The 12,786-nt window shown below is 35.9% G+C and overlaps 2 protein-coding genes across 4 annotated transcripts; both read right to left on the reverse strand.

Moving 5' to 3' along the window:
* Positions 1 to 92: 92 nt before the first annotated feature.
* LOC126616448 (uncharacterized) lies at positions 93 to 5,076 on the reverse strand. Its single transcript, XM_050284503.1, has 13 exons — positions 4,570 to 5,076; positions 4,260 to 4,372; positions 4,117 to 4,173; positions 3,882 to 3,977; positions 3,734 to 3,804; positions 3,555 to 3,597; positions 3,029 to 3,109; positions 2,890 to 2,949; positions 2,507 to 2,554; positions 2,155 to 2,252; positions 1,938 to 1,986; positions 1,485 to 1,529; positions 93 to 1,066 (listed from the first exon to the last, which is right to left on the reverse strand). The coding sequence occupies exons 1-13, from the start codon at positions 4,937 to 4,939 to the stop codon at positions 542 to 544; spliced, it is 1,656 nt and encodes a 551-aa protein (XP_050140460.1). The 5' UTR covers positions 4,940 to 5,076; the 3' UTR covers positions 93 to 541.
* Positions 5,077 to 8,319: 3,243 nt separating this feature from the next.
* LOC126614596 (uncharacterized) lies at positions 8,320 to 12,484 on the reverse strand. 3 transcript variants are annotated; one of them, XM_050282244.1, is made up of 6 exons: positions 12,372 to 12,484; positions 11,922 to 11,962; positions 9,280 to 10,923; positions 9,063 to 9,193; positions 8,920 to 8,995; positions 8,320 to 8,836 (listed from the first exon to the last, which is right to left on the reverse strand). In XM_050282244.1, exons 3-6 carry the CDS (start codon positions 10,910 to 10,912, stop codon positions 8,325 to 8,327), a joined length of 2,352 nt encoding a protein of 783 aa, XP_050138201.1. In that variant the 5' UTR covers positions 10,913 to 10,923; positions 11,922 to 11,962; positions 12,372 to 12,484; the 3' UTR covers positions 8,320 to 8,324. The 3 variants fall into 3 exon arrangements, with proteins under 3 accessions (XP_050138201.1, XP_050138200.1, XP_050138199.1); XM_050282243.1 differs by having other exon boundaries at positions 11,922 to 11,971; positions 12,372 to 12,461; XM_050282242.1 differs by lacking the exon at positions 11,922 to 11,962 and having other exon boundaries at positions 12,372 to 12,472.
* Positions 12,485 to 12,786: the final 302 nt, after the last annotated feature.

A 12,786-nucleotide genomic window follows, 5' to 3' on the forward strand; every position in this document is an offset into this window, starting at 1 on the left:
ATACAACAAGTTAGCAATTAGAAAATTTCCTCACACCATTCTCCACCAAGTGGGATTGATACCCAAGATGAGATCATGTTTGGCAATACAAGTAACGGCGTTAAATTTATCTTTCCATTGAGTAAGATGTGACCAAACTACTTAACAACATAACATTAAGTTTCTGTTACATTTCCGAGCCAAAAGAAAAGGCAACTCAAAGGGCTACATGTTACACTCGGATCACTGCACCATGTCGAAAAATGAATAAAAAATAGTCTCCCTGCACTGCACAACAGATTTCAATGTTCTGCATTGAGGGTATGGTAGGTAACTCATCGGAAGCTCAACACGCGCCCCGCCCCGGTTATGCAAGTAAATGCTGTAAACGAGCAGTCAATGTCAGCACAGATAACAGAAGCCTAACTTAGTACTGCATTTCCATTCTGAGTGAACGGCAGCACGTTGTGTAGCAGCTTTGGTCAATGAATGGCAAAGCTCATCGGACCTCCACTAGCAGTGGAAAAGAATAACATGGCAACTTACAGGCACGAGAAGGATTCTACCGAGTCCATGCACCACCATAAGGACCAAAACTATTGGCACCATCTTGGGAATGTCTCCGTCTCCTCATCTTCTTTTTTCCCTTGTCTTTCCTTGATCCATTTTCCTCATGCCTGCTCCTCTCTCTCCTTGAGCCATTTTCTTCATATCTGATCTTCTTCCCCACCTCCCAATATTCTTTGCCCTTCTTACCGGACTTTTCTTTAAAAGAAGCTTTTCTCTTCTTTCCCGATGATTGCCCACTGTCACCTGCAGCAGAATCATGTCCCCGTGGCAGGGGATCATCTTCATCATTGAATTGCCAATTGCCCAGTAACTCCTGTGGATCATGTTCTAGCTGAACTGGCTCCCCTGCTCCAGGAAGCAAGCTATTGAAAGTTACCATTCCAGGCCCTCCTTTGCGTTCCACCAACGCCGAATCAGGCCTAATTATAGTACCGAGAATGCTCCTGTTTGGCCCTAGGCCCATAATGACCTTAGGGTTTGTCAATGTAGTGTAAGCCATTGAAAAAGCTGATCTAATCTGCAACATATATAAAAAATGACGTGAGGGAGGAAATGATGGGACGTGGAGTAAGTAAAAGAGAGATCAGTAAATTATAAGATTTGGATTCGCAAGTGTTGCAAGCTAACTGTCTAACTGCTTGACGCCAATGAAAATGCACTAGTGCAAGTGTGCAACCACAAACATATGGCACTCGGGCACCTCAGACATGTATTAACTATTAACTGACATGTTTGCTCCAGAACCTTTGGTGTAACTGCATGCGCACATGCACAGACAAAAGATCTGTTCGACAGGTACTACTGAACAACAATAGCTTAACCCGCAGCTGGTCATCAATCAAATCGACACTTTACTTCATTAAACTTTATAAAATGTATATTAAGGTACCCAGCGGAAAACTGGAGGGTGAGAGATCATAAATCATTCAACCAACCTGAAAATAGTTGAAGGAGTTCTTCCCGACATCATTCTCCGGTGCCTATATAACAAAACATAAAAAATGGTCAATTATATATCTGAAGAAAGAAGCAAGGATCATCATCCCTATTGATTTAAGTTCTTTCTGATCCCTGACACTGTGCTGCAACAGGGCCCAGAGATGTGAAAGACTGTAATTTACTAAAACAGCAGGTTCACATAAAATTCATTATTTTTTACCATGTCATTCAACTTCCTTGCAAGCAAATAGTTCACTAGGGTAGGGATTAAACCAATTATTCAGAGGCCCGCTTGGGAATGTCAAACTAGCATTACTTATATATATACTAACTGGAAACAGAAAAAACCAGGCAGCACTTCAAAGAAAGGAGATAGCATAATTAGTTAAGTTCTTTGATTTTTCCAGTCTCCTACAAAATAACCATTCAGAATGAAATCACGAACAGACCTGGGGATCCTCAATGGCAAGAAGAAAAGGTCGTCCATTGGATAAGAACCTAAGAGAGGACCAATCAATTGCATCAGTCAGCTATAACCTTGATCAAAAGAAATAATCAAATTGTACATTAAAAAGAGAGAGAGAGAGAGAGAGAGAGAGAGAGAGAGAGAGAAGAATCCGAGAGAAAAATATCATCACTTTCTCAAGAAGGTTGTTTATTTTATACCCTTTTACACTCTTTTTGAAAAAGGTGCCTGCCCCATTGCACGATACACCAACATCTGAAGTGTTCAATTTGCGTCCATAAAAATCAAAGAAGTTTACCTATTTCAGAAACAAACAGATAAACGAAAACATAAGCAACAAACTCACTGACTTTTCATATCCCTTAGACAAATCTATACTGTGATATGAGGTTAAGAACTAGAACAATAAAGTGAATTCTATGGTCCACCAAATTCTGGTTACAGTTTACTACAAACCCTGGTTGCTGGAATAAAGTGCAAGTTATTTGACTTGTGATTTTAAGCAATAATAAAGGTCCAAAGTTTTCTTCTACTTGATCTAGAAAAACTTACCAAAAGAACTCCCAAGTTTTGTTCCGGAGGTCGACATTCCCTGAGGCTCTGTAGCATAAATTAATATATAAATCAGGGATAAAAAATTTACTAATCATGAGGAAGTTGATCTATTTATCTGAATTTCACAATTACAGAAGTTGTTGGTCGCTTATCTATCATCCAAACAAAAGATCATATTTTGTGTAGCACTATTTCATTCAAATTTCAATAATTTCTCTTTGGATCTCATTTGCGATCTTAGGTTGATTGATTGTCTTCCACTGCAATACTCAATGAAGCAGCATGTTTACAGATCCAAACAAGAGCCATGCGTTACAGATATATACATGGCAAGAAAGAATCACATCAAATCTTAAAATGCATATTTAAGAATCACTCACATGCAACATTGCCATGATCATTGTAAGGAGAGCGTAGGAACCTAATCCACCAGAGTATACCTGCATGTGTTATCAGAATCTTGAAATAGCTCACTGGAAAAAGAATGATGACTTAATCTCTTAGACTGGAAAGTCATACCTCATTTAGCTCTCTCTGTTGTAAAAAGACTTTCAAAATCAAACACAAAGGCCGCAAAGGAGGCCACTTAGATACTGCATCCTGAAAAGGGACCACAGGATAGTGTCAAAGGAGACTGGAGATAGTTAAGGTCTCTTGCTTTATATGTAACCTATATACTATAACTGATTCCTCACATAGCTTTTCTGTTTTTCTTTTACTAGGTGAAAGATATTGTTTGATATTCTCTGACTTTGCAATGTTTAACTTAGCAAATTAATAAAAATTTTAATTGCACAGCTTATCAAGTTATCATTTACTACTGCTTGTCACTCTTCTGTAATCTTCTTTCACTACAAACATTCTATAAACTATTGTTCAAAATACCATAACTACACATGAAACCATATTAAACTGTGATCAAAGCACAAAGTTGCAAACGACAAGGTTAACATTGTTCAAAGGCACATAGCCAGGCTTTGATCTATATTAAAGAAACTACAATATTCTTTCAAATACATAGTAGATGACACAATATGCAACAAACCTGAATAAATTCAGCAGCTTTTGGTCCACCTTCTATGTCAAAACTGTGAAGGAAGATATAAAATTATCAATGTACTTATTTGAACATGTCAATTGAGCTGAAACTATCACAGGCACTGCTTATCAATACATTGTAGTATTATTAACCCAAACTATATCGCCAAAGATAGAAGAGTAAACCTTATGTCGAATGCAATGCCACTTGTTTTCTCTACAAACTTAATAATGGGTACACGTGCCTTTCCAATCACCTGCGGAATCCACATAGAACAAATATAGAAGCTGAAGTTTGTCCGCAATAATATTTCAAATAAAACTTGAGGCACACCTGTATCCTTTTTGCCAATCCCATCTGTGACAACGCCCTAGAAAGGGCCTTCAATCCTTCCTGCGGTGTTTTGACGCCTGACCCCATAATGACAGCCTACGAGCAATACCAATCAACCAAATGTGTCACTTAAATGGACACTTGAGCATGCATTATAGACAAGAATAACAAAATTCAAATGCAAATTCAAACTTCAGTTCCTAACTTATACTAGCATAAAGATCAACATACTTACATCAATATCACTAGCGGGAAGATATAGCCCCGTCTTGAAGGACCCAAAAACTTCAACCTATAAAGCAACATTCATTGAACTTTTTCGTGCTTCAAATCACACACACCCGCACTTCTGCACCCAAACAAGAAAAAGGAAAGTACCTTGGACCGAGGAAATATATATTTGATAAGGTCCGAGACCCGTTTTACTGCTGCACTGCGTGCCTCTTGTTCTTCTGGAGTTGGAGACAGAAAATCACAGAAATCCACAATCTCTGCAATACCCAAAACAGATACACCAATCTGAAGTTACATATACACACCAGATTACAATTACACAATTTTCTCCTTAGAAATACATTGAATTTCTATACAAGTAAAAGAACCAAACAAAAAAATATGAGCTTTCTTCTCCGTGTACAAGTAAATATAAGTATGTATGTATCCATGCAGTTAAAATTGCAGAAAGTACCTTTATGAAGCTGAACCATAGGGCTCCTGAATTTACAATGGCCGCGAAACCACCCGCTCTCGAGCTTCGGCTCTTGAGGAGCTGGTGTCGTGGGCTCGGATTGGTGAAGCGACGGCCATGGCTCGGCTAGGCGGCCAGAAGACGAGGAGGCACGAATTGGGTCGGGTTCATCGGCGGCGACGTCGAGTGAGAAGAAATCGGGGGCGGTGGTGTCGACCGGAGCGCATTGGGGAGTGGAGAGAGTAATTTCGTTGCGGAAAACGGAGTAGGGTTCGAGGTCCTCGGGCGGCGGCGGAGATTGGTTGGGGGTGGGAAGAGAGAGGGCGGGTAGGGTTTCGTAGAGAAAGCTTTGTGTCGGCGGCTCCTCCATGTTACAGTGGTGGATACGGCGGTACGGGAATTGGGGTTTGCGAATCTTGTGAGTTATGAGGGTTTATACTTTGTAAGCAGCAATTATGTTTCTTCTAACAACACAAAGAAACTTGAACGTTGGTCGAATAATGATTCTGTTACGTACGGGAAGTATGAAAAATTGGCGACAAAGAGTTGATTTAGATATGTTTTTAAAATGATTAAAAATATTTTGATGAAAATATTTTTGAAATTAATTTTTAGTAAGATATGTTTTTAAAATGATTAAAAATGTTTTGATGAAAATGTTTTTGAAATTAATCTTGAGTAAAAATATAAGTAAATTCTTAAAAAGCACGTAAATACTTTTGGAACAAAAAAACATTTTCTTTAAAAGTACTTTTAGTCATTTTAAAAACACATCCAAACGAATCCAAAATAGCCAACACGATCATTTTTATGGGAATTGGATATGCTCTGGACCTTAGTGTCCAGAGCTTAAGGATCAATTCATCTTGACCGCACAAATTGAATCTAACGTTCCACATTAATTAATTTTCCTGGCCCACCACATAAAATCAACAATTCTGATTTCTTTTACACACCAATCAGTCGTCCAGATGATTTGATTCTTGGCTCCGGACCAGATCCAATTCCATTTTTATGGTGAAGATATTGGAGATTCGTAAATCATGCGGTCAGTTTTTGTCAAGTACTGTTTATATTTAATTTTAAATAAAAATATTTAAAATGATTTTTGACTGCACGATGTACGATGAACAAATATGGTTCACGAATTCCTAGGATGCTTACAAAGAAAATCCGGTGAGGATCTGAATTCACAAAAGAAATACCATTTTATCTTTTACGTCTGAATTTTTTTATTTTTTGTTTGGAAAACCTCGTCGGTACAAAAAAAATTTATTGATAGGGTTTTTATCATAAATGGTTCCTGAAATTGACCCTCATCATCAAGATGGTCCCTAAAATTGAAAATCAATCAATGTAATCCCTGAAAATAGGTGTCTAAATCAATGTGGTACTTTCGTTACAATTATATTAAAAATTAGATTTACGGGTTTTTATCACCAATGGTCCCTGAAATTGATTCACACCATCAAGACGGTCCCTGAAATTGACCCAAGCCATCAAGATGATCCCTAAAATTGAAAATCGATGAATGTAGTCCTTGAAAATAGGTGTCGCATATCAATATGATCATTTTGCCACAATTATGTAAAAAACATTATTATGTGCTGATGTGGGTTTCATAATTAATTTAAAAAGTTATCTAACTACTTTTTTGCAGAATGAAATTTTTTCTTATAGTAGGATCTAGTCCAAAGAGATATCCCTTCCATAAATTCTCAAAGGTCCAAGGCTTAACCAAAGCCTAAGAGAGAGTTTGGAAATAGTTTTCAACCAATAATAGACGCATCTCGGTTATAACCTCATTATCTCAAGACAGACCTCGTCGTTATTTAAGTCACCAGACCACTAGGAAAGCACTGAACAAGCTCTCCAAGATTAAGGTTGTGAGGATGTTGATCACCTAAATGTTAACGGTGATGTCCTAGAAGTTGTTGCCAATTAGACAAGCCGTCACCAAAGGTGATTTCGATTCAAGTTCAATTCGGTGAAGGGTGTCAAAGTGTGTAAAGATCAATGTATTGAGAATTTTTTTTAGAGAATAAACAACGAATGAGGTAGAGGAATGTGGACTAGGATCAGAGGTGATTGTAGGACTAGGCTTTGGGGTTCACAACTTTTTATTAACTATTAAATTATTAAACCTATTTGTAATTTGTTTTAATTTAATTATATTTGTGTGATCCATTTATGTGTCACATCAGTATATAACATAATTTTTGACAGAATTGTGATGGAAAAACTACATTGATTTGGGACACTTACTTAAGGGGCTACATTGATCGAACTTCAATTTCAGTGACCATTTTGATGCCACATGTCAATTTCAGGGACTATTTTGATGTCGTAGGTCAATTTTAATGATCATTTGTGAGAAAAAAATGACTTATGGGACCCATTTATGTGCTACATCCGCATTTAACAAATTTTTTAACAGAATTGTGATGAAATGACCACATTGTTTTGAGACACCTATTTTTATGGACTACATTAACTGATTTTCAATTTCAATGACCATATTGATGATAAGGGTCAATTTCAAAGATCATTTGTGAAAGAACCCTATATTGATATACATATGGATTTTTTTGTCTATTAGACTAAAATTTTCTTTTGTCTAGTTCTCTTTGCTTCATACCCTTTTAAAATATACTTGAGTTCATCCCTTTACTTCTCGAGAAATAGGGTAACAAGTAAAATACACAGAAGATAAACGAGATGGCTCATCAGCCACTCGATATGGGCGGCTTCAGTTGTTGTCGACAAGGAAGAAAATATCGGTGATATCGGAAATATCGGTAGTCCGAAAACACGGAAATATCGATGGAAATATCGGTAAAATATCGATATCGATAAAAATTACATGGAAACCACGGAAATTGTAAGAAAAACTTGGAAATTTTTATTGAAACTTTGTAGGATGTTTATTTAGTCAATTATCTATTAGTTTATCACAAAAAATTGGAAGGAAATGCATTGCATGATGGATTTAACATTATCAAGTTGATTATATAGCGATCTGACAAACATTATGAGTGTAGAAAATATGTAGTAATTAATGAAAGAAGTCTAAACACACCATAATCATTTATATATAATGAATTAGTACAATATTTTACACTTTAGTACCACATAGAGTTCTTATGAGGTTCAAATTTGTCACTATCTTCATCATCTCTATGTGTAGAATGAGTGTATTGTGAAGAGTAGTTATCAAATGATAAATCCCCAAAATAGTTTTGCATGTAATTGTTAATATGCCACCCATATGGATCCGAGATTGGTTGAGGTTGTCCATAAGAAAAATCATTTGAAGATTGAGGCTGGGATTGTTTCCATGAGTCGCTCGATTCCATCCCAACAGGAATGGGATATGAAGGGTAGGGAAATGGTTGGTTATGAGTATAACCATAGTTACTACTTCCCAATCCAACAGAGTCTGAAGTTCTAGATAACGAGTCATCTTCTTGACTTGACAAAATCCCTTTGCCTCTTTCTCTGCGAGTATAGTCCTTCCCTATGGCACCAATTCCTGGTCCTGCCCGCCTACTGCCATGGTCATCATCCTGTGTTGCATGCGTGAAGTTTGCCTCACCAGTGAAGGGGCTCATATATCCGGGAGATGGTGGTCCATAATAGTTTCCATATCCACCACCACTACCTCCAGCTCCACTATGTCCTTCATCATTCCCACCTCCGGTGGTAGGTGAGTCTCCTGATCTTGTACTAGAGCTATCATTAGTATCAGCACGATGTTATGGTTGTGTAGGATTGGAAAAAGGTGGAATTCCAGTGTTGCTTGGTCTTGGGTGCAAAAGTTCTTCGAAAGAGTCAGCGCTGCTAGATCCCACCTCCTCCTCTAATACTCTTTCTACATTTATCCCTTCATTACGTGCTTCTTCAGCAACTCTTGGAGCTGGGTTGCCTTCATCATCATCTAAATGAAGAGGTCTAATCCATTGAAAAAGTTGGTTACCCTCCGTATCATCATCTTCACCAACAATATCAAACACATCTAGTGGGTCACCACGGTCGACATGATCGATTTCTGCTTCCTTATCTCGAATTTGAAGCTTCATGTTGTAGTAGCAATAAACTAATTTTTCCAAGCTACTATGAGCCAACTTATTTCTTTGCTTTGTGTGTATGAGTGCAAATGTGCTCCAATTTCTTTCACAAGCAGATGAGGAAGCTGTTTGTGATAATACTTTTATTGCTAACTTTCTCACAGTTGGTGCATCGGTCCCATACATGATCCACCATTCAGCTCCAATGAAAAATAATGTTGATAAGCCTAATAACTCCAACAAATTCTATTATAAACTTATAGTGAAATATGTTTATACTCACTAGGAGACATATTTGTTCGAGCAGCAACTGATGTTGGTTCTCCAAATGTTCTTCTTGCATCTTTAAACCATGTTAGCTGAATACAATATATTGTGTTAGTTTAATCCAACAAAGTAATTATTATAATTTAAGTAATTGTGTACCTCATTTCCAAATTGGCCAACTGCTGGTGATGCAGGGTCTAATTTAGAGTATACATTATGTACAGCACGTATAAGGTTACCATCATCTCCAACACCGGGTCTGTATTGGTATCGGGGATTCAAATAATATGCTGTTCAAAGAAACACATACTCTAATAAGATAAATAATACTTATGCAACTAAAGAAATGAATTGCAAATTATGACATAATTTATACCTGCTGCATGCAAATCGTGGTATAATGTTTTATACCATCGGTCTTCAATTATTTTTACGACCCACCTTGCACCATGTTTTCTTTCCAATTCATCCTTCACTACACGCATCAACTCATATACTGCCCCCATAGTAGGATACACTTCTGTGTCAACGATTCGTAAAACTTTGTAAAGAGGTTCAAACACTTGACACACATGTTCTGTTTGACTCCAAAAAGCATGATCAAGCACTATACTTTCCACCATACGACCTGTATTTGAGCGGCTGAAATTGTGGTTGGCCCAATCGTCACTAGTGAATAGTTGCTTCAACCTTGCTTTCTTCTTGAGTAGGCTGTTTAATGCAATATAGTTGGTGGCGAATCGAGTGGTAGCTGGACGAATAATTTCTCCTCTGCAAAATTCACGCATCTTTGCCAACAACCAACCGTGATTGTAAATATAATTTGTGATCGTTCTAGCTCTTTTGACCACAGTAGCAACATTCTCTATCTTCCCCATTGCCTCAAACATAAGATCAATACAATGTGCTGCACATGATGTCCAAAACACATTATGATGCTTCATTAACTTTTTTCCAGCTTTGACAAATGCAGAACCGTTGTCAGTCACGACTTGGACAACATTATGCTCTCCCACCTCCATGATTACATCCCTCAATAATTTGTAAATATACTTGTAATTCTTTATATGGTCTGAAGCATCAACAGACTTCAAAAAAATTGTCTTTCCCTTGGAGTATACCATGAAGTTGATGATAGATAATCTGGTCGGGCCGGTCCATCCGTCACACATGATTGTGCAACCATTAGTTTCCCACTTTGACCTCAACTTGTTAACATACTCGCCAATGTCTTTATACTCCATATCCAAATATTTGTTTCTTATCTCATAGGGAGTGGGAGGTTGTACTCCAACACCGGCTTGTTGACATCCCACAACCATATTTTTGAAATGATGTGATGATGCCTTCGCAGCAGGGACATTTTCATAGATAAAGAACTTGCTAATTAGACGCCCCATTCCCTCCTTCACATTACCTCCCTTGAAATAACTCCAAACACTCTTTTGACGTGCGTTGGATGACTTATATAAACTTGGGGCTATTGGTGGTGTTGGTTGTGATTCTCTAAGACTGCCTCCCCGTCTCATTTGTGCACCACCACTTGTCCCGGAACCTTGTCCCCTATTAGGAATTTTATGAAGGTGTTCTCTTTCCCATGCTGACTGTTTGGAGGCACGTAATGCTTGTTTCAAACTGCGTCGTTCTTCAGGTCCCATGTCATCATCACATTCGTCCTCATCGTCATCATCATCACTGTCAACCGCTTGGCCATAGACTTCTCCCCGTAGCCCAGCTCGAATATTTTCCATTCCTTGTGTCATCTTTTCCTTCTGCTGTTTTTTATTTTTTAATAATGTGCTGATGAATGCCTTCACTTCTGGGGGGACATTATCGCATCGTTGGACATTTTTTGCTGGATCTAATCCACTAAGATGGTACTTAAGTCGTGTCACTCCACCACTCTTCATTACCCGACCACAATATTTGCAAATTGTGCCATGTTTGTTTCCGTCTATTGGGTCGCCATGTTCCCAAGCTGGATCACGTTTACTAGCTCCACTAGACATCTTAAACGTACCTACATTTATTTTTCATGAAAATTAGACAAAAGAATTAAATAATAAAGTTTTTTAAGAGAACCTAAATAATAAAGTTATTCTACAGAAGAATACAATATGAAGTAAAGAAAATGATTGTAAAAATTTAAGTAATTAAAAAAATAATATGGAATAATAAAACCTAATATTAATGAATAATAATCCAATTTGATAAAAAAATAATCCTAATATAAATGATGAATAATATTCCTTTTTGATAATAATCCTAATATAAATAATCCTACTATAAATGATGATAATTATGTTTCATGAAAATAATCCTAATATAAAACATAGTGATGAATAATATTCCTTTTTGATAATAATCCAATTTAATAATAATCCACTTTAATAATAATCCAATTTAATGAATAATCCAATTTGATAATAAAAAAAACCTAATATTAATGAATAATCCAATTTGATAATAAAAAAAACCTAATATTAATGAATAAAAATGAATAATTCGTTTTTTTTTTTCCTAAGTTTTGGACCTTTTGGTTCAACCCAACCCAACCCAAGTGTGGTTATGTTTGAGATTTGGGCCTAAGGTCAAGTTTGGAGACTACATTGAGTGGGCTTTAATGAATAGTCCAATTTGATAATAAGCCAATTTAATGAATAATCCAATTTAATGAATAATAATCCAATTTTATAATAATCTAATTTAATGAATAATAATCCAATTTGATAATAAAAAAACCTAATATTAATGAATAATAATCCTATTTGATAATAAAACCTAATATTAATAAAATAATAAATAACATTAAACATATTAAAATTATCCTAGGGAATAATTATACAACATTACTTAATTACTTACAAAAATTAACAAGTAATTGTTAACATTACTTAACTACTTACAAAAATTAACATGCAAGTATTAATTACTTAAAAAAATTAACATACGAGTCCACACAAATTTATTTGTTGTTGTATAAATTACAATAATATAAATATAAGTTTGTAAACTTACCTTAAATATGGAACCCTTTGTGTTCAAGCTTTGGAATGGATCTGGAATGGCTTTGAAAATGGTAAGGGAAATAAAATAATAAATAACATTAAACATATTAAAATTATCCTAGGGAATAATTATACAACATTACTTAATTACTTAAAAAAAATTAACATGTAATTGTTAACAATACTTAATTACTTACAAAACTAACATGCAAGTATTAACATTACTTAATTACTTAAAAAAATTAACATGCAATTGTATAAATTAACATACGAGTTCACACAAATTTTTTAACATTACTTAATTACTTAAAAAAATTAACATGCAATTGTATAAACTAACATGCAAGTATTAACATTACTTAATTACTTAATTACCCTGCAAAATTAACATACGAGTTCACACAAATTTTTTTGTTGTTGTATAAATTATAAGAATATAAATATAAGTTTGTAAACTTACTTTAAATATGGAACCCTTTGTGTTTAAGCTCTGGATCTGGAATGACTTTGAAAGGGGTAAGGGAAATAAAATAATCGAAAAGGCTCCTCTGATACTCCACCTCTTGAAATTTTTTCACAATGACAACTTTGAAAGAATAACACAATACCTCTGATACTCCACCTTTTAAAACAATATTGGCACACGGTTTTGAATGAAACCACCGTCCATGGTTTGAAAAGACTACAAATTATAATGGTAAAAGCTGCATGAAATTGTCCAAATAATTGTAAAACTTGTCGAGAATATGGAGTGAGTCATGTGTCCTCCTGACAGGACAAACCCACACACACACACACACAAATGACCACCATTCATGGTCTGAAAAGAATACAAATTATAATTGTAAAAGCTGCATGAAATTGTCCAAATAATT

This window comes from Malus sylvestris, chromosome 3 (genome assembly GCF_916048215.2).
Source record: "Malus sylvestris chromosome 3, drMalSylv7.2, whole genome shotgun sequence".
Classification (NCBI taxonomy): domain Eukaryota; kingdom Viridiplantae; phylum Streptophyta; class Magnoliopsida; order Rosales; family Rosaceae; genus Malus; species Malus sylvestris.